We start from the raw sequence: 21458 nt of genomic DNA, 5'->3' as shown, positions 1-21458 counted from the left end.
ATATATATATATATATATATATATATATATATATATATATATATATATATATATATATATATATATATATATACACACAGATACACATATCCTTGTATGTATAATGTGTTTATAAATATGTATATTATATATATAGTTATATATTTATATAGATACACATATAATTGTATATATAATATGTTTATAAATATGTATTATATATATACATATACTTATATATTTATATAGATACACATATCATTGTATATATAATATGTTTATAAATATGTATTATATATATATATATATATATATACAGTTATATATTTATATAGATACACATATAATTGCAAACAATTCGGTCAAAAGTAATCAGACACCTCTGTAGTTCAAAGTAAAAGTTAAATTAAAATCTTAAATTATATATCTTAACTCATCTGCCATTGTTCCCCGTTTGCTGGTCCCGAAATGCATTCTGGGATATTGGCTTTCTGAAGTACGCTCAAGTCTGCTCTGATGCATCCCCGGTAAAATAGGAGGATCAAGTCACATCAAGGCATTTTCACCGTGCTTGGTGAGAAGCGGGCTTTTGAATTGGAACAGTACTTGGGCCGCGACTGATGACGTTTCACGAGTCCACGAGAACACAGAGAAGAACGCATATTAAGAAACGGCCAATGACTTCACAATAAAACAGGAACCCAGAAAACCCCAAACCGTGACAGTTAAGCTGCATTCACACCAAAAGTGTTGCAAAAGCATAGCGAATATTCGCAACGCTTGGTGTGAGTTCAGCTTTAGACTTTGCCATGATTATGCTCTCATCTCCTGCTCGTCAGCAGAGAAAAAGGTGGCTTGTCCTTTGAGTTTATTTGCCATTGTAGCATTAGAAGATCATGGATTCAGTGCTGGACTCTTTCCCCTTTTGAAGCAGACGGGCATGCGCATTTATCCAGATAATAGGACATTTGATCGACTTAGTTAAACCACGTACGAGGAACGGGATCCTGGTCTTCATGTCCTCACTGTGACGGTCTCCAACATCTGGTCCTCACAACGATAGGAAAATAAACTACACATCCAGGTTTGATTTGTAGAGCTCCTGAGCCCGGGGGCGGAGTCAGACATCGTCATGGTGGAGGGTTGCCTCGACAACCACGACGTCGACCGAGGCCTGTCGGACGACATGGATGAAGCGCTGACATCAGAGGGCGGTCTCTCACTGGAGGCGGGCCCTAGCGACCTCTGCGACCTGCACGACCCCGACCTGGATGAGTCCAACCAGGCCATCAGGTACAGAAACACACACACACACACACACACACACACACACACACACACACACACACACACACGTGTGAGATTGAGCTTTGTCCCGCCCCCTGCAGCCCGTCCACCAGTAACAACATCCCTCTAATGCGAGTCGTTCAGTCCGTCAAACACACAAAGAGGAAGACGAGCAATGTGATGAAGGAGGGATGGATGGTCCACTACACCAGCAAGGACACACTGGTACGGCACCTGTCTGTCCTTCTACCTGTCTGCTTGTTACTTTGTTCATCTGTCTTCACCATCTTTACCTTTAAATACATGAAGTGTATCGATGTCGTCAATTATTAATTCAAGAAAATGTGTTTTTTTTCCTGTACATGAAAATTCGATATCTTTAACTAAAAGAAATTTTAAAAAAGTTATCATGGTCTGCCAGTTTACAAAGAGTGAACCTTTAATAAACGGCAAGAAAATGCAAAAATAAGAACAATTAACTGGCAAAGATTTTGGATGGAAAATATTTACGAGAAGATTGTGTTGTAAATTTAACAAAAGTAGATGTATTTATTTATTTAATCTGGACAGAGCATGTTAATGAACATCAGCATAAAATACAAGATATAAGTAAACATGTCCAAGTTAGCCAAAAAAAATTACATTTGTATTCCCGAGGCAAGAAACAAATGGTGACAACCATCTTTGATCAAGTTTCCTTCAAAACGCAGAGAAAAAACGAAATGTGTTCAAACCCACGTTGAATGCTGTGCGTCTTGGAGACTGTTGCTAAGTTCTGTTGATGCTGGACAGTATTTACCGTGAATCATTCAAAGTGCAGTAATCAAACATGTTTTTATGATGAATAGATAGATAGATAGATAGATAGATAGATAGATAGATAGATAGATAGATAGATAGTGACTTAAAACAACTTTTAAAAAGCATTTATACATATAAATAAGAAATTAAATATAAAAAATTAAAGATATATACAAAAAATAGAACAGAATAATAGGAAATATGCACACAGTATATAGAGTAAACAGTAGTGCAAAGATGTCGCCAAACAAACAACAGTGCCACGTGTTATAGTTGACTGATTGATTTATAGATTATCTTATTATAGGAATATGTTTGCTGCTGCAGTGCTGCTACTTGACTCAAGTATTCTGGACACAAACAGATCTGTTATCAGCATTAAGTGAAACTTGCAGTGAGGGAGTCCTGAAGCGCTGCGTGACGAGTCGTGGGGCCCCGAACTGTTCATCCATCCATTCAGGATGAGAGGGTCCAAGACAGAGTGTCCCGGTACTAGCTCAGCTGCGTTCACTGACCTCATGCAGATATTTTACTACTAGAACTGGACTGCTGGTGCTCACACCGTTTGATTGGCTGTTGAAGGTTTAATGATTTAGGTAATAATACATATTATTTAAAGATTATACGTATTCATATTATTATAGGGTGAGTTTAAAGGTATTGCCACAAGCATTTTGGATCATTTTTAATAATAATAACATATAATGCCTATTTCTTACTTACTAAAAGCACAAACAACATGTTGTTATTTGTTGATTTCGTTAGGATTGTTTTCAGTTTAAATATTGAGCGTGAAGATTGATCATTATATTGTCTGGAAACGTAACTGTGTTAACGATCCGCCCTCCACTTATTTATTTATTTATCTTAATGTTCTTTTTTCCGTCTTTTCTCTACACGTCCGCCCGTTAATCAGGATGAGATATTTTGCTCTAGCTAAAGACGTGAACATGCTGTTAACCACTTATTTATTTAATTATTAGTGTTAATATGAGCGGGAAGATTGAACTGGCAACAATACAAGAAAGAAATGATGACAATATTAAATAGAACGATATTATTTTTTATTTTTGCAGACTTATTCCCATATGTCGCTCCAAAACTGAGACACACGTTAATGGGAGTTTTTTTAGACAAAGGTGTAATGAAATAGGTTTTTTTTAGGTGTTGCTGCTCTGCATCTTTCAGCTCTGCGTGAAAGTTGAAAAAGTTTCTGAATTCTGTTAAATGACGTCAGCGTTTCTCTTCCCTTTCTCTGTTCACTTTCCTCCGGACATCTTTTTATCCCTGTGTCCCCTCAACTCTTTCCACCTCTCTCCTCGCCCGCTGTCTCATTTCTTCTTCCTCCTCTCTCTCTCAATGTTTTAGAGGAAGAGACATTACTGGCGGCTGGACAGCAAATGCATCACGCTGTTTCAGAACGACACAGGAAGTAAATACTACAAGGTAAGAAGTGCGCCGTCTCCGCCTCCTCCATCACTGAGTTCTTGGAAAGTATGATAATTATTCAAAATACTTAACTTCACTCAACCAAAGCCAAACTTCGCACAGATACTCTTAACATATAGAGCTATGTTAGATATGAAATTCAAATATAGCAAATATAGTTACGATAAGAAAATACAACTTTTAATTATTATTTCTTCATAAATATTTTCATCATAAATCAATCTACCAGTTCCTATATTTCTTGTTCTGTGAATCTTCCTCTTCAGTATCTTTATGCTTTCAAACTGCTTCTTGAGCAGATGTCTATAACTTTTAAGACAGGAGGAAACTCCCACCATCCTTATAGTTCAATCAATGCACAACTCCTCTCACATCTTATTTAAATATTTCCTCTAACTAGTTAATCCTGGAAATGAGGGAAATATTTTCACACTAAAACATGATGCGCACAACCACTGAAAAGTCTATAATATCCTTGAGTGATATTATTTACATATATTCACAAAGTTGGCAAATAAAGCTGATTCTGATTACGGTTGAAGTTAGATTAAAGCTCTCTTGTTAGTATTTTCAAAACAATTTGCTTTATTTTTTACACAAAAACGAGACTGTGAGAATGAGAATCCATTAAAGAGCAGAGCTGACATTTGGCAGTGTTGGCGGGTGGGAAGCTGGTGAGATCATGTCCTTTAGTTTTATTTTGGATTTTCTTATTTCAGAGAAAAACATAAAACCACTGAAAAGCATCGCACACTTTTCAGTGATGCTTTTGTGTTTGCAGGAGTCTATTTCAGGGTACTTTTGCAGCTGCATACACACTGTAGTGATACACAAATGTTTGCACTGGTAGCAAGTTTAAGTGAAGAGTGCAATGCTCAACCATCTTCATGCCGTGTACCTCTTCTCCCTGCAGGAGATCCCTCTGTCAGAGATATTATGTCTGGAACCGGCTAAGACCTTCTCTCTGCTTCCTGATGGAGCCAACCCTCACTGCTTTGAGATCACCACGGCGTCGATGATTTACTATGTTGGCGAGCTCCTGCAGAGAGCTGAATCCTCTGTGACCAGCAGCAACATTCTGGTGAATGCACGATGCTCAGTTCATTTCATTTAGTGATAAAGCTTTGATGCGTCCAGTGGTGGAAGAAATATTTAGATCTTTTACTCAAGTGAAAGTACCAAAAGCATGTATATGTATTCCATTCTAAGTAAAAGTCAGTAAAAGTACAGATGTATTATAATCAATATGTACTTAAAACCTCAATAAGGTCTATTGAAGGTGATATATTATTTATTTGATTTTCAATGATGTACCAGTGACAGGCAGAGGAGCTCATTTTAACCACGTCATACAGTGAAGTTGTGTAGTTTATTCCAGTGGTTCCAAACCTAGCGGTCAGGGCCCTCCAATGGACTTCTGAGAAAAACTACACCAACCACTTTAACAAATTGTATTTTACAAGCTGAATGTATATCCCATTTTTTTAATTCACAATCTGAAAGGTAACTACTATCTTCAGCTGTCAGATAAACATATTAGAGTAAAACACACAATATTTACCTCTGAGATAAAGTAGGCTAGCAGAAAATGAAAACTAGTGCATTACAAGTACCTCAAAATTGTACTTACGTACAGTACTTGAATAAATGTACTTACTTTACACCACTTCCTACGTCTATAGCTTTGTGAATTAAGTTCATCACGGATGACTGGAACTTATACTGACGTTTTTATTGTCTGGTTTCAGGTCAGCGGAGTCGGAAAGGATGTGGCTCGAATGTGGGAGATGGCCATCCAGCACGCTCTGATGCCGGCCGTCTCTACAGGAGTTTCCCACTGCTCCTACCGCAGTGGACACAGTGAGATACCAGTTTAAACCCCTGTAAAAATGTTGCCATTATTATTAGGATATTTAAAACTTGGATTTGTGATATTGCTCAATAGCAAATTTCCTTGACCTGCTTTTTTTATCCCAATTGATTGTGATGGGTCAGACATCAGTAGGGGTCTTAGGCTGAACCCTCAATATTTTGTATCCAAGTCACAACTTTATTGTCTCAATTCAAAACTTGTCATTTCAGTCAAAGTAAGAATGGACATTTCTATGGAGTGCCACAAGGCTCGATTCTGGATCCACTACTTTTGTACGTCTTTGTATGGGGGATGAGGGATCATCGTTGATGAAGATAATGTTAATGTTATCAGTCGCTATGCAGACGACCCCCAGCTCTATAAAGCTGTTGGTTCTGATGACCTGAGGTCCTTTTACTGCCTTGAAAATTGTATGTTTGGACATGTTCCTGTATATTTGAATACGATAGAACATTAAGAATAACAATTGTATATTTCTGTTTTGGTCCAGTCTTACGACAAGAGTTAAAAACGTATGAAACCAAACTTCATAATCACATAACTTTATTTAAAATTGTTCTGAAGATCCCACATTTTCTAATCAAATACAATTGTATTGTCCCAGCACAACGTATAGTAAGATTCTGAGATCCCTATCTCCCGAAAAAATCTAGCAAAATACTTGAACAATGAGAGACTATATGATCAGTATGATTTTCAAAGTTAATTGAATGTTAATAATCAGGTCATGGTCATGTCTTTCATCTGTATTTACATTTATTAAAAAAGAAAAAGATTGCAGGCATGTACTCAACATATTGGTACAGAAAAACAATAGAACTCAATAAAACAAAAAATGGTATTCATACATTTTATACTGTTTAGAATATTGGGATGAATAATCAAATTATAATAAAAAAACACGTCATTCATGTAATAAAAACTTAATTTTTAATGTTTGAGAGACAAATAACTCAAAAGAAAGAAAACTGGAAATACAAATCAAGAATAAGTAGATCATTTAAAACCAATTGCCTTGCCATTATTGTTTTATCCTAATTTATGTTGTCTAAATGTACGACAATATATCAGGTTGACGCCTAAATGTACAACAATATGTCAGATTGAATTTTGGGTAAATGTGTATAAAATAAAACATCTTTAATATTTATAATTCATGGAACGGTGAAGCCATCAAAATGATATAGTCTGGACTTTCAATTAAAACATAAAGCTTCAGCATGACACACAATAGTTGCATCATGATACTGACATTACAGACATTGTGGAGTAACATTACTCTTCCATCATTTAATCTTTTTACGGGGAAATAAACACAAATGCTGCATGTTAAGAGGTTAGAGTCACCAGTCTGTTTTCTTCCTCACTTTGAATAAGAACACAGGACGTCCAGAAAATCCATATATAAGTGGACACAATGTGAATGTTATTCTAGCATTATGATCCCGCCTGTGAAAAGGATACATTTCCAGCTCAGGTATTAATGTTCATGTTGAATTCTCCTGCAGACTCTCCAATCCCCTCAGGGCCGTCGACACCCACACACACACAAAAAAAACATCAGAGATATTTCGGACCTTCTCTGACGTCACACTGATCATATCTAACACCTCACTGTTGGTCTCAGTGCCTTCTTCGACTCTGTGCGTTCACCTGTGGGGGAAATGCACAGGAATAATAGCGCGTCTCGACTGCCAGAAGGCTGCGGGATTCAGATTTATACCATCTAGTATTCAGTAGATATACTTCATAGACAGAGAAAGTACACAACCTCGTAACAGAAGCTGGTCTGGTCTGTTGTGTCATTTAGATTATCTGTGTTTATTTAGTAGTTCCCTTTAGAGATGATGCACTCTTATTATTTCCCCGCAGTTTTAACACCAATCGTGTTCTTGTCTCATCAACAGAGGAGATTTCCATCAGTATCTCTGTCTCCAACTGTCAGATCCAGGAGAATGTGGTGAGCAAAGACACACACACACCCACACACACACACACACACACACACACACGCACACACACACACACACACACACACACACACACACACACACACACACACACACACACACACACACACACAAGATGTAGTGGTGTTTGTACGCAGGTATACATCAAATACATCAAATACACATCTCTGGGCAACACCACAGGATATAAATACTCCATATAAATATAAATGCTCCATACAAGTAAATGTCCGGCATTCAAAAAGTACAGGAAAAAAACTCAAAGTATCAAAAAGGTAAAAGTACTCATAATTCAGAGTGGCTACTTTCAGTGATGTACTATGAAATATTGGATCATTATTATTGATGTATTAATACGCAAGCAGAAATACTAACTTTATATACTTTCGGGACTTTAATCTATAACAAAGCATCTTATTTTACGGAAAGATTTGACATGTTTTGTATGAGATATATTCTAAAATTTACTGTAGCTCTTGAAAGAATTATAATATTTTTCTTTCTGAAATTTTGTGAAGTAAAAGATACTCATAATTTTACTTAAAGGGAGAGTTTGGCTCTTTAGAAGTGAAGTCGGCAGCAAAAAGTCATTTAGACACCTACAAAAATCAATATGAGTTTAAGTGTAGTCTAAAATGTTTATATTTTCTGAGCCATACCTGACGGGGAACTGAATCAATCAATCAATCAATCAATCAGTGTTTGTATAGCACCCTTCATAGAGGTTAGTGTAGTTCAAAGTGACCAATCAAGGACATCAGACTCCTTTGATAAAAACAGTAATTTGACATCATTTTTAGTTTCCTGCTTCGCTTCAGCTTTGATTCACTTTCTGTCACGGGCTTAAGATGAAGATGAAGATGAATGTTACAGACTTCCTCTGACTCCTGTTTTCATGTCCTCCGTCTGATCCCCCTTCATTCATTTGCACTCCTGTGCATTAACATCATAGAGATTTTTTTATTTTTATTTTTCTTCACACAAGGCTGGAAAATGTCTGCAAACTCTATTCATGCAAATGTAAGCCGTCGAGAACACGGAGTCCCAATTTCCCCGCAGACGCCCCGCGCTCACCTTTTTCGTCCGTCTCCAAGGTGAGCGGCGTCTTCGAGCACCTCAAATGGAGATTACTGTGATTACTCACTCAGCCAAAACGGTTTCCATGGCAACAGCGGATGATAATTAGGCAGCGAGGCTTCTGGGAGGGGGGAGAGGCAAACAGGAGGAGAGGGGATGGGGGAGGTTTATAATATTGTATTTCTGTCCTCTTGGCTTCGAGGTGTGATATTAGGCTGTCAGCTAACGGGGGAGAAACGGGAGACGTGATTGCAGACAAGGAGAAAATATTTAGCAGTTTTGGTGTCAAAGCTGTGGCAGATCGGTGACGCCACGGCGTTGCGCTCAGTGGGCTCTCCCTCACACGGGGGAGAGAAAAAAATAGCTTTTTCTGAAAAACTCTACCAGGTGATGAATTGATGCGATTTGAGGTTTTATTTTTATTTTGTGTTGCTGTTGAACCCACTTTGTGCCACGCGGCCTCGCCCTCCTCTTCAGCTGCGCTCCATCGCAGGAAAACTTCACGGCTTTCACAACTTTTAAGAGCTCGTCTCCGCCGATGGAATGTAACAATTTTGAGTGTTTTTGCGTTTAGATCTCACGTGGAAAAACTGTGCTGTAATGTACAGGTGATGAAAAGGCAAATATTATGAATAAATAAAAAATGTGGTGCAAGACATACAAAGCTGCAACATCAAAGAGACATTAATCCATCAGATTATAATCCAGTAAAATACTACACATTGTTTTGCTTTTGGTACTTTACAGGCAACAAATTATAAAAAAAAATGTTGGGCCGGTTTTTCTTCCATAACTTGTCTTTTTTTATTCTAGTGAAAGGAAACATTTATTTTATTACTTTGCGTCTGTAGATTTTTTCTAAATTCACCAAAAGTTACCATTACATAATGCCTAATTTGAATATTTAAACATAACATTACAGAAAACTTGTAATACACAATATAACTGTCTTCATGTCAGTAATCAACTGGTAAGCTTTCATGTTTATATCTATTCGTTCATTTTTTTTACCCTATTCACCAAAATGTCTGTAATTTTACATTGAAAGGCTGTTTTCTCTCCGTGAGTTTGTTCTCAGACTCTGATCCGGAAATCTCCAAATCAGCAGATCTCACATCCACCAAACTTTACATTCCTACATGCAGTATATTCTGAAGGCTTATACAGAGGGGTTTGTTCACACAGCATTCAGAGCCTCATTTAAAAACATGGAGAAAATATATCTTTTATGGCTGTTGAAAGTATTTTCTGATTTAGAAAGTGATACAAAGAGAGATATCATAAATTATCTCTGTAAAAACATCTGATTTAATTTGTTAATCGCTCCCTTTATCTGCTGGTTTCAATATAATATGTGAGTGTTTTTTGTGTGTGCTTTTAAACACGTTCTTTACTTCCTTTACTTTCTTTAATTATTTTTCTCTTTACTTCCATTTCTCTTTACTTCCTTTACTTCCTTTTTTCTTTACTTCCTTTCCTCTTTACTTCCTTTACTTCCTTTTCTTTTTACTTCCTTTCCTCTTTACTTCCTTTACTTACTTTCCTTCATTTCTCTTTACTTGAACTAAATGGAACGATTGATGTGAACTTTTGCTCAGACGTGTTCTTCTGTTTTTCAGGACATCAACTCGGTGTATCAGATCTTCCCAGATGAGGTTCTTGGCTCAGGACAGTTTGGCATCGTCTATGGAGGTAAAATGTTAAAAAAAACAAAACAAAAAAACCTGAAGAAGTCATAAAGTTTAAGATGTTGTGATTTTCTGAGCATAAATGTCTTAATATTGTTTCTTGTGACTTCTCTCAATGTCAAATATAGAAATATTTGGAGAATAAATGTATTCAGAAGCTGTTTATTCAGATTTGTTTTCCTTTTTATTTAAATTATTTCACTTCAATTGAAACTCTTGAATTATTTATTTCTTACAAGATAAATTAAAAAAATACAGAAATAATAAAAATACATGCTTGCTGCTAGCTGCTCAGCTCAAACCAAACCATCTAGAAACCTTGACTTAGTGTATAAAAGACGATGAGAAGAAGAAGAAGAAGAAGAAGAAGAAGAAGAAGAAGAAGAAGAAGAAGAAGAAGAAGAAGAAGAAGAAGAAGAAGAAGAAGAAGAATTATAGATTTTTGTGTGTTTTCGTGCAGGTAAACACAGAAAGTCCGGTCGAGACGTCGCTATCAAGATCATCGACAAACTCCGCTTCCCCACCAAACAGGAGAGTCAGCTGCGCAACGAGGTGGCCATCCTGCAGGTACACACTCACACACTCACACACACAGACACACACACACACACACACACACATACATACACGTACACACACACACACACAGCAGAGCCTATTGGCGTTGAGTGAGACTTCCTGCCGTGAACGACTTCATTACCGTGGCAACACCGTAGGGGTGTGACATCCTGTAATATTGCAGCGCTGCTCAACCTGCAGAAGCTGCTGCTGCAATTACACACACACACACACACACACACACACATACACACACACACACACACACACAAGCACCTGCAAGGTAAACACTGTCTGCTCGCTTTCTGCTTCTCCTGCTCGACATTTACTTCAATGTTGATTCTTGGGAGTATTTTATTCACAAACAAACTAAATATTATGATCAATAAAGCTGTTGTGCATCCTCAGAAGAAATGCTAGTATTTGTCTTCATGACACTGACTGATATCATAATGTTTCCATTAATCATTCCTTTTGTTTTGTTCATTCCTGATCACTAGGATAAACACCTGCTTCCTGTTTCCAGTCACATGACAGGAAACAATGAAGTCTCTCAGAGAAGCTTCCTGTAACTTCACCACTAGGATCAAGATTCAAGGATCATATTGTTGTCATTATGCAGCACAGGGAGCATGCTGGGTAGTGGAGTAGCCTCAGTTGCTAGCTGCGTTAGCTTAGCTTCCTCACATCTCCGCCAAATTCATGAGAGCTAGTACCGGCCACATCATGAAGATGTATGTGTGCCACTTATGGTGTCCTCTTCCTCCTCCTTCCAGAGTTTGCACCACCCGGGCGTGGTCAACCTGGACTGCATGTTTGAGACCCCGGAGAGGGTGTTTGTCGTCATGGAGAAGCTCCATGGAGACATGCTGGAGATGATCCTGTCCAGTGAGAAAGGCCGACTGCCCGAGAGGATCATCAAGTTCATGGTCACGCAGGTAACGCAGTTTCCACTCCGTCATGGAGAAGTGGGATCAGTTTTCTAGGGCTGTAAATCAAGGCAACGATGCACCTGCAGCTGTTTGACAAAAAGCAATTCATCAGTTTATTTTGCGTCTCGGAGAAACTGACACATTCAAACCTGTAGAAACATCTCAAAAGCTCCTCTATGGGATTTTAATGGGATCCGGACCAATAAAAGAAGACCCTCTGCGTCATGTGACGTCCATCGTCTTCAGTCTATCTGGTCACATTCCTGCTCCCCTGTAGATTTGAATGACACCGTGACCTTTTCCTCTATAGTGCCTCCTTGAGCTTTTATTCTCTTGATTGCTTTGACAAAAATGTCTCTTGTAGAATTCTTAACCCGCTGAACCCCAAAGTGGCTTTTGGGGCGTTACATTGGATTTTTACTTCAATATAAACATAGAGAGAATGAGCACATGTCTTTACTGCAGAATAACACAGTTATAATTACATAAATCATACATTTGTGATTTTTTTTAAGTAAAATTTATTTTTTTTTACAAAAAATGGAAAACAATGGAAGCTAGATATCTAAGATTTTGGTAAGTGTGTTGCACACTTGGACATAGGAGGTCCAGACATGCATGGTTTTGTGGTTATTACAGTGTTTCCGGTCGCTAGCTAGCTAAGCTAAGTGATTCATTATATTCCAGACACGTCATGACATCAACTTCCAAACTGACATACATTCATATTTGCCTTCCTAACAGTTATGCCCATGTGTCGCTACTTTTATACCATTTAATCACTTTCACCCACCTGAAAAGTACAGAAACACAATCTGATCAGCTCCACACTACATACTACAGGCTATTCTAGTCCAATACTGAATAGCGCGAGCGTTGCTTTTTTTTCCTCGCTTTTCCCTCGCTTTTTCCCTAAAGGAACCCTGAGCTGACCTAAGTCTCTGCCTGAACTTAAATCCTTGTAACCACCATTAACCACTCAAATCATTCAAACCTCCCTTGCAGATAAACAAACAGATGCCAGGCGAACAAACAAAACAATTAAGAATCAATAAAAAATAATAAACAAATGAGAATATGGGGGGGTCTATGTCCAGTTCTTATTATATAATAATGTGGGCCCCACAAGTGTCCAAACGTGTTGTATTGAAAAAATAAAAGCTCCACGTGTTTTATATATTAAACTATTTACATGTTTACTCTCCTCTCCGCTCTGTGTTCACTTCCTGAAGTTCAGATCTTCACTGATTTGTGGTCACATGACTGTTGGTCTCGGATGAATCAATCATTATGTCATAGTTTTACTGAGGAGCTCAGAATTTATTGTTTTTTTTACAGAGTTTGCCTAAAGCAAACAATTTAAATTTCAATGAGACATGTAGAATAAAATGTTTTTCATGAAATGTGTGTGTGTGTGTGTGTGTGTGTGTGTGTGTGTGTGTGTGTGTGTGTGTGTGTGTGTGTGTGTGTGTGTGTGTTTGTGTCACCGTCAGATCCTTGTGGCTCTGCGTCACCTCCACTTTAAGAACATCGTCCACTGTGATCTGAAACCTGAAAACGTGCTGCTGGCTTCTGCAGACGCATTTCCACAGGTACTGTGTGTGTGTGTGTGTGTGTGTGTGTGTGTGTGTGTGTGTGTGTGTGTGTGTGTGTGTGTCTGTGTGTGTGTATGTCACCGTCAGATCCTTGTGGCTCTGCGTCACCTCCACTTTAAGAACATCGTCCACTGTGATCTGAAACCTGAAAACGTGCTGCTGGCTTCTGCAGACGCATTTCCACAGGTACTGTGTGTGTGTGTGTGTGTGTGTGTGTGTGTGTGTGTGTGTGTGTGTGTGTGTGTGTGTGTGCGCTTCTGTGTGTGTGTTTCTGTAGCTGATGGCCTGGTTGGACTCGTCGGGGTCGTGCAGGTCGCAGAGGTTTATTCAAGGTACACTCTTTGTAAACTGGCAGACAATGATAACTTTTTTTTATTGCTTTTAGTTAAAGACATGTAATTTTCTAGCAAGTTAAAGGGAAAAAAAGTAATTTTCTTGAATTAATAATTGACGACATCGACACGGTATATGGTGAAGACAGATGAACAAAGTAACAAGCAAACAGGTAGGCGGACAGAAAGGTGCCGTATCAGCGTGTCCTTGCTGGTGTAGTGGACCATCCATCCCTCCTTCATCACATTGCTCGTCTTCCTCTTTGTGTGTTTGACGGACTGAACGACTCGCATTAGAGGGATGTTGTTACTGGTGGACGGGCTGCAGGGGGCGTTACAAAGCTCACCTCACACGTCTGTGTGTGTGTGTGTGTGGGGTGGGGTGGGGGGTTAGACCTCACGGCAGTCTAAACCCAGCTCACGTTCCCTGAATCTTTTTGATGGAAGTTTCTTTATATTTACTGTGGTTATCACAAAATATTATGTGAAAATCATGGAAAGGTGTGTTTGTGTGTGTGTATGTTTTCTATTAAACACAGACAGCACGATTTCTCAGTGTAATAATTTCTGACAATTTTTTTTTAATCATAGGAAAACAGTTTTAGGTATTATGAACATGAATCGGATGTAATGCTTTGAAGCCAAAACAATGAAAAAAAAATGTGTCTTCCGATATTGACAAATTAAGTCTGCAATATTTGGCTCACAATTTAATTTGTTTTACGTCAGGTGATGAATGCTGGGATACGATTCCAACCTCTGTTAGAGTATATAAGACCGAAGGATCAGAGATGTGGAATGACAGTCGAGTTAAGTTAACTAAGTTGTTTCCTCTGAAGACAGAAGTTTATTGTGAAAAGACTCGTGTTCATATAATTGATGAGCGTTGCTGGACTCGAAAATGCAGAAAAATATGGAATAACTTTTCATGAGAACCGTTTTTTTGAGAACATGTTGAACTGTCGACTATCTGCCTGTCATCACTCACAAGAAGAAGAAACTCAACCAGTGCAAAGCCCTGCACCGGGGGTCTGATCCTGTCTCCGGCTGAGCTTGAGTTGCGTCGCCGGTAAAGCGTGTCGTCGTGTCCTGTGAAAGGTTTTTGTGTCACAGCCCTCCGTCCTGGTGTTTCAGGTGAAGCTGTGTGACTTCGGCTTCGCTCGCATCATCGGCGAGAAGTCGTTCCGGCGCTCGGTGGTCGGCACGCCGGCGTATCTCGCTCCCGAGGTCCTGAGGAACAAAGGCTACAACCGCTCTCTGGACATGTGGTCGGTGGGCGTCATCATCTACGTCAGGTAGGAAGGAGGCTCACCTGACAGAAGACTTTAGGCTCAGATTGAATGTTTTTGTTCTCTTGGTTCTCTTTTGTTCATCAGCATTCTTTTTATTTTCTCACCTGACAATTCCTCAGCAAAAGTTGACCAGCAAACACCACAACAGAAAAACTATAAGCAAACTATAAAATCTAATTAAATCGTCACCATTCAATAATTATTAATAACTGATTTAAATCTGTAATATGATTTCTGTATTTTGTGTTCTGCAGTCTCAGTGGCACGTTCCCTTTCAATGAAGACGAAGATATCAACGATCAGATCCAGAATGCTGCCTTCATGTACCCTCCTCATCCCTGGAAGAAAGTGTCCCTGGAAGGTACGTAACATCGATGGGCCGCGAACACATCTGCTGGGTGACATCCGATCCAGTTCAGATCTGAGTTCTGGAAAGCTCGACCTCCAACTAACTCTATAGGAAGTCCTTTTGCTCCTTGTCCTCTCGTGCACAGGAAGTTGTATACCTCTAAACGTAGGTTTTAGTGTCTTCTGAATGGGATGAAAAAACAGGATACCCTATGTTTTTTAGCAGAGGTTCATCTCTGACAAACTAATATAAAGGTTGAAACCATACCCCAGCACTTCCCCCACCATCAAATATAAATAGTCAGAACATCCCCCGTAAAAACCAGGATCAAAGATGAACGCTTTGTTTCACCTTTCTGTGTGACTCAGTGGTTATTTTTGTTGTGAGGGTATTATTCCTCCGGGCTGCTGCTGCGTAATAACTCCGACACTTGAAGTCGGTCTCGCTGACTCATGTCGTCTAAATGCGGCTGCAGTTGTCCTGTTGACTGAGAGACGGATTTAAATCGTCCTGACTCACTCGCTGCTCGGCCCGGATGCCCGGAGGGGCTCTCAAGAGCTCCTCTCCGCCTCCTCATTCCGCCACGGCGGCTTCAAAATAAACCTTGTACGAAGTCATTTTTTCTGTCAGGAGGATTAAATGTCAAAGAGAAGAGAAACTCTTAGTGCTTCAACAAATCTGCATTTTTTTCTCTTCAAAGATCACTTTAAGGGAAGACACTTTAAATGAATTCTGTTACTCATGTATTCGTCTGTCCACAAACATGATTCAGGTTTTATAATTGAGACGCTCGAATAAAGAAGTTGTATTGTTATGTTAAGCGTGAATTGTTGCATGGTTTTAACCCTTCAGGGTCTTAGGTCTTAGGCCTTAATAATTTATTAAATTCACCTTCTAAAGGCACTTGCATATGAGATATATACCCAAGTGTTCTAAAATTGCAGAACAATCTCAGCTCTCTATATAATGAGGCACAGTTGTCATAAGGCACAAGTGTAAAGTGATAATATGGCCCTAAAGCTGAAAAATTGAAGTTCGATTTTTAAAAATTCTTCATATGTCTTGTGAAAACCTTTACTCATGTGGACGAAATGTTTTGGTGATAGAAATTGGTTTACCAAAGGTCTTAGGTTCACAAAAGCAGTGGAAGATATGAATAAAATGGTAGATGCATCTAAATAAATGTCTAATACCCAATTTTGTATTATCATTTTTGAGTAGAAGTGCTGTCAAAATGAAAGAGGGACTGACTGAGATCAAATGGGACTGAGGAATGGCTTCATACTACAGAACACGCTTCATAGGGTGTGTGCAAATGAAAAATTAACCTTAAAACAGTTTTAGTTTTCGAACAAAATATTTACTATATATTTAAGTCAAAGTATGTACGATAGAAAAACTATTTACTATGGTGCCGTCTCTCTGTGTTCTCTCTGTATTCTCTTGCAGTACACTACAATACAAATATTTTTTTTAGCTGGTTTTCAGTGTGATAGCATGTGTCAATTATTGGATGCCTGGTGTAGCCTCCGGAAGAACTCAGTTCAACAACTTCTCTCGTTCTCTAAATTTATTTACTAAATGATCACACGCAAAGTAGTAAGCGCTGCAATTGCAAAAGCAGTGAGCGGTACAGCCAACACGCAGGTTGGGCACAGAACCACTGCCCCACAAACGGAAGTGGGGCCTTTCATACACAGGTTATCGTCACAGGTTCGTCTCGCCTTGTCCAAACATCTGATTCGCTCTATCCTGTCAAGAGGAGGAGAATCCCATGTTCTCATCTTTTCTCACAAGACTGGACCGTGCAACGACCAGTCTGCTTCCATAATGTCAATATACTGATTGTTGTGGGTGTTGAAGTGCGCAGGCGTGTGACTGACTTCCCTTGAGAACTGGACATTTCATAGACACAACCAACTCCAGCTGCATAGCTGTGTTATACTGACCTCGCTAACCTGGACTTTAATAGACATGAAGAGTAATGGAGAATATCTGCAGAATATAAGGATTTATATTATCAAGTGGGTAGTGTGTTGTCTATCTAAGTGAAAACCAGTATTTTTTTGCAGTGTAGGTGGCTGGGTAGGTCCTTTGGGATTTCCTGAGTGTTCATTGGTAGTTTCACACAAAATGTCGACGGACACCTGAATTGATCAAATCAGGAGGAAAGGCCGAACTCCACACTCCACAGCCTGTCAGCTCCTGTTACAGGCACGTAGGAACACACAGGGGAGGGGGGGGAACTGCAGAGTCTGGTGCATTTACTTCTATACAACCAGAGGAGTCGCCCCCTGGTACTCAGGAGAGAGAATGCAGGTTTAACACATGCCGCTTTGGCTTCACTTTTCAGAACCGGACGTTGTCGCCTGGTTGGAAGATTAGTCAAGGGTTCGCACTGTTAGAATATCAGCTAAACACCAAATGGGCGTTTGTCTGATTCATTTCACATTTTAATAAATTGTTTGGTGTCTGATACTGTTTTTATCTATCTTAGAACAGTTTAGTTAATGTGTGACATGATGCAATTAGGGCTGCAACTAACGATTATTTTAGTAATCGATTAATCAGTTGATTCTTTTTTCGATTAATCGATGAATCAGATAAAAAAAACAAAAAATCAAAGAAGCATACATTTCCAACCCTTTATTCAAAAACAGAAGTGACATTGCAAATTTGCAGTGCAAAACATCTTCAAAAAGTGCACAAACGGGTTGCTCCTTGAACATCCCTGAGCTGTTAATTAAAAAAATTCAAATAAAATGAACTAACACTAAAAACATACACATGTATGCTTTACATCTGCCAAATGTGAACCCTGTTTACTGTAAATGATCTCCTTGGAGCAGAGGCTGCATTTAGCATACCCTGCTTTATCAATATGTATGAAATACTGGGACAGTGGGAAGCTGTACTGCTCCTTTCACATCTGCATATAGAGCGTCCTCTTCCTTAAACTATTTCATTTCGGTTCTCTTATGACCACGCAATCACGTTGTTGGCTAAGCCCAGCTACGTGATTTGATTCATTCTACTTTGAGTAAAAAAAAACCTGCAGCCAGATCCGCCGGTTTAACGTTAACGAGTGACAGCGTGAACTGAACCAGACTCGGGGGTTACGGCATGTTTCATCACGTTACGTTTTTTTCCAAGCAAGACTGAACTGTAACGGAACATAAAGTAACTTTAACGACAATACACAACCCAAACACGTTAGCTAACGTGATAGCAAGCTGAATAGCTTCCATTAAAAATAAGTTAGAGGGAAATGAAGACGCTGTAGACATCTTAATGCTGATTGGCCAAGACTTGATACGTCACATCAAAGATGTTTTATTTTTGCGAAGATCACAACCTCTGCTTTTCTCCGCGTCTCACTGCAATCTCAGAAACGCTGGCCGGCCGATTGCTCTGCTCCTCTCTTTTTTTTATTCTCTGCAATTTATTGACTGGCGTAATAATCGCACGACACAACGAATCGATAATGAAATTCATTGCCAACTCTTTTGATAATCGATTTATATCAATTTTATCGATTCGTTGTTGCAGCCCTAGATGCAATCACATTCAATCACACTGCTCGAACAAAAACCTCCAAGAATAATATCCTGGAAGAATGTGACAAAGCCTGCAGTAGTTTGCAATAATTGTAAATCTGGGGGACAGTTGCAGATATGTTTTTTAGAGCTGGTGTTGGATGGCCGGACATCGCCATCCTTCGGCCCCACTGCTGGAAGAAATCAAAAGTGCGGATTAATGGTCGGGGTCATGTGACTCTGCTGAAAAAGAGGAATGAAGGGAGGGGTGAAAGAAAAATTGAGCTGGTGAAGCCTTGAAAAGCAGAGCTTGAGAGTGCAGGCAGTTCCTGGAAAGAGAGTGAGACGGACAGATTCGGAGGGTATTCATGTGCTGCTCCATTCATGTGCATAATGCCAAGCGATTGAGGCCTCCGTAGACCTGAGGGGCCCCGGGGTCCTCGAGCTGTTCAGACCGCTGACCCTTGAAGAAATGTTAACATCATGTTAGCTTTGCTCATTAGCCCCGACTGGCCCCTCACAATGGGGGGCACCCGGCCCTACATCCTCCTCCTCCTCCTCCCCTTCTTCATCCCTCCCTCTGTTGGACACTCGCTTTACCTCAACATTGATCGCTCATCATCGCTGCTTTTTTTCTTCTTTTCCCCCTGCAGCGATTGACCTGATCAACAACCTACTGCAAGTAAAGATGAGGAAGAGATACAGTGTGGACAAGACTCTCAGTCACCCCTGGTTACAGGTAACATTTATTCTGCATCAGTATTGTTCCTGGATTCCTTCATATGTTGAATCAGTGTGAGAGAGTGGTCAAGGTCTCCCACCTTCCTTCAAACAATTACGCTTTACAATCAAAGACTGAACAAGGAAGTTGAGGCTAAATTAAAAGGACTGATGTAGGAGTGCACTTAGGATTTACTTTTAACCATAAATATAAAGAGCTCAGTAATGAAAACTAGAGTTAATTTACCTTTTATTTAGCACCTTTTATCACATGACTGAACCCCCATACTAAATGAGCAAACTCGTTCTGTTGAGGAAGACTAGACACCTGAGCCAGGCCAAATTATAAACCTGAGCCAGCCCTAACTATTAACCCGAACCAGCCCTAACCATGAACCTAAACCAGCCCTAACTATAAACCTGAGCCACCCCTAACTATAAACCTGAACCAGCCCTAACTATAACCCTGAGCCAGTCCTAATTATAACCCTTAGCCAGTCCTAATTATAACCCTTAGCCAGTCCTAATTATAACCCTTTTTTAACCGTAATCATGCTGACAAACAAATCAACAAAAAAAAAAAAATAATAAATAATGGGTTTGATTGTTAAAACAATTCTGGGACCAGAATGTTTTAGGGTGCGTTCGCTTTCTCCACCAGGACTACCAGATGTGGCTGGACCTGAGGAACCTGGAGTCCCGGATGAACGAGCGCTACATTACCCATGAGAGCGATGACCTGCGCTGGCATCACCACGCCCAGCTGAACGGGCTCGAGTACCCCGTGCACCTCAGCAACAGCCCCCGCGGCGAGGGTGGTCTTGCGGTGGAACGTTACCAGGAGCTCGATGAGGAGCTTGAGACCCTCAGCGAGAGGGTCAGTGAACTCTGAGGACGGGACTCCGACATAAAACGAGAACCAGCAACTGAAACTAAATTAAGAAAAGCACAACTTAAAACAAATAAGGGAGACGTTTTAAAGACACTTCAAAACTGTTACTAAACTAACCAACAAAATATTTGAAGACAAATTTGTATTTTCTTCTTTCACTGAAAGAAAATCACTAAATCAAATACGGGGTAACCCATTCATTAGAGAAATTAGGGAAGCACTTTGCATTCACTACAAGAATACAAATCTCACTTTTCTTTGCTCCTTAATTCATTAGCATCAGATGAAGATCACTGCAAGTTCACTTTAGCTGAAAGCCTAAAATTGTCTTTGAGTACTTTCTCAATTATCTTATTTTGAAAATATGAAGTCCATGTTGCATAATAATGAGGTTATAATTTAATTTATATGCCTGTTTAGAAAGCATGATTATTGCATCCCAAAATTTGGAAATCCTTTTTTCTCCATGTAAATATCTCTTAATAATATACAAAATTTTCTTTTTACTATTTTAACTCCTTATTAAAAAGTCCTTGTTTTGTGATCTAAAAGTATGGATTTCCCAATTATCTATTTCGTTAGTATGTGGTCAGGGTCTATATATGATTATAAGATCATTTTAAGGTAAAAATGTATTTGTGTTGATCGTTCGAAATGAATAAATGTACCATGTATGAAACCCCTGTTTGATAAAGAAGCAAACAAGGTAAAACGATCATACTTCGTAATTACAAAGATTAAAAATAATGTATATCTATATATTTTATAATTGCAACGTACATAACTAGAAGCTCTTTACCTTGTAATAACAAAAGAACGATTCACAACTAGTACTTATTAATCATAATTCATATTTTTTTCTTTGGTGAATGTAAAGCATTTCCATAGTTTTCAGCCGTGACACATTATTTATCAAAAATAAATAAAAACAGCACTTTTCAGACAATCAGAAGAAGACGCTACGAAGAAGCAGCTTTCATTTACGTCCGAAAAAACATAAAAACCTCTCAGAGTTTGTGCCTCATCCCTCCTCTACATACAAGACTTACCACCAATGATCACGATTAAGTTACGGAAACAAGCTGCAGCTTCAAAACAAAAGTAAATCATGGAACACAGAAGCAGATC

General features: G+C 39.1%; 1 protein-coding gene across 1 annotated transcript in view; it reads left to right on the top strand.

The window, feature by feature from the left end:
- The window catches only part of prkd1 (protein kinase D1), a gene marked incomplete at both ends in the record, with an annotated part of 53058 nt that extends 32728 nt beyond the window's left edge, over positions 1 to 20330 (top strand). Inside the window, 14 exons of the mRNA XM_079216199.1 lie at positions 1077 to 1272; positions 1368 to 1491; positions 3436 to 3513; positions 4430 to 4597; positions 5265 to 5376; positions 7297 to 7349; positions 10056 to 10128; positions 10585 to 10691; positions 11459 to 11620; positions 13297 to 13395; positions 14676 to 14836; positions 15088 to 15194; positions 19372 to 19457; positions 20100 to 20330. Coding sequence (XP_079072325.1) covers positions 1077 to 1272; positions 1368 to 1491; positions 3436 to 3513; positions 4430 to 4597; positions 5265 to 5376; positions 7297 to 7349; positions 10056 to 10128; positions 10585 to 10691; positions 11459 to 11620; positions 13297 to 13395; positions 14676 to 14836; positions 15088 to 15194; positions 19372 to 19457; positions 20100 to 20330 — 1757 coding nt within the window. The remainder of the gene's footprint in view (positions 1 to 1076; positions 1273 to 1367; positions 1492 to 3435; positions 3514 to 4429; positions 4598 to 5264; positions 5377 to 7296; positions 7350 to 10055; positions 10129 to 10584; positions 10692 to 11458; positions 11621 to 13296; positions 13396 to 14675; positions 14837 to 15087; positions 15195 to 19371; positions 19458 to 20099) is intronic.
- Between the last annotated feature and the right edge of the window lie 1128 nt (positions 20331 to 21458).

Source organism: Taurulus bubalis, assembly GCF_910589615.1.
Source record: "Taurulus bubalis genome assembly, chromosome: 1".
NCBI classification, from domain to species: domain Eukaryota; kingdom Metazoa; phylum Chordata; class Actinopteri; order Perciformes; family Cottidae; genus Taurulus; species Taurulus bubalis.
This window is presented reverse-complemented; position numbering and strand designations above follow the sequence as displayed.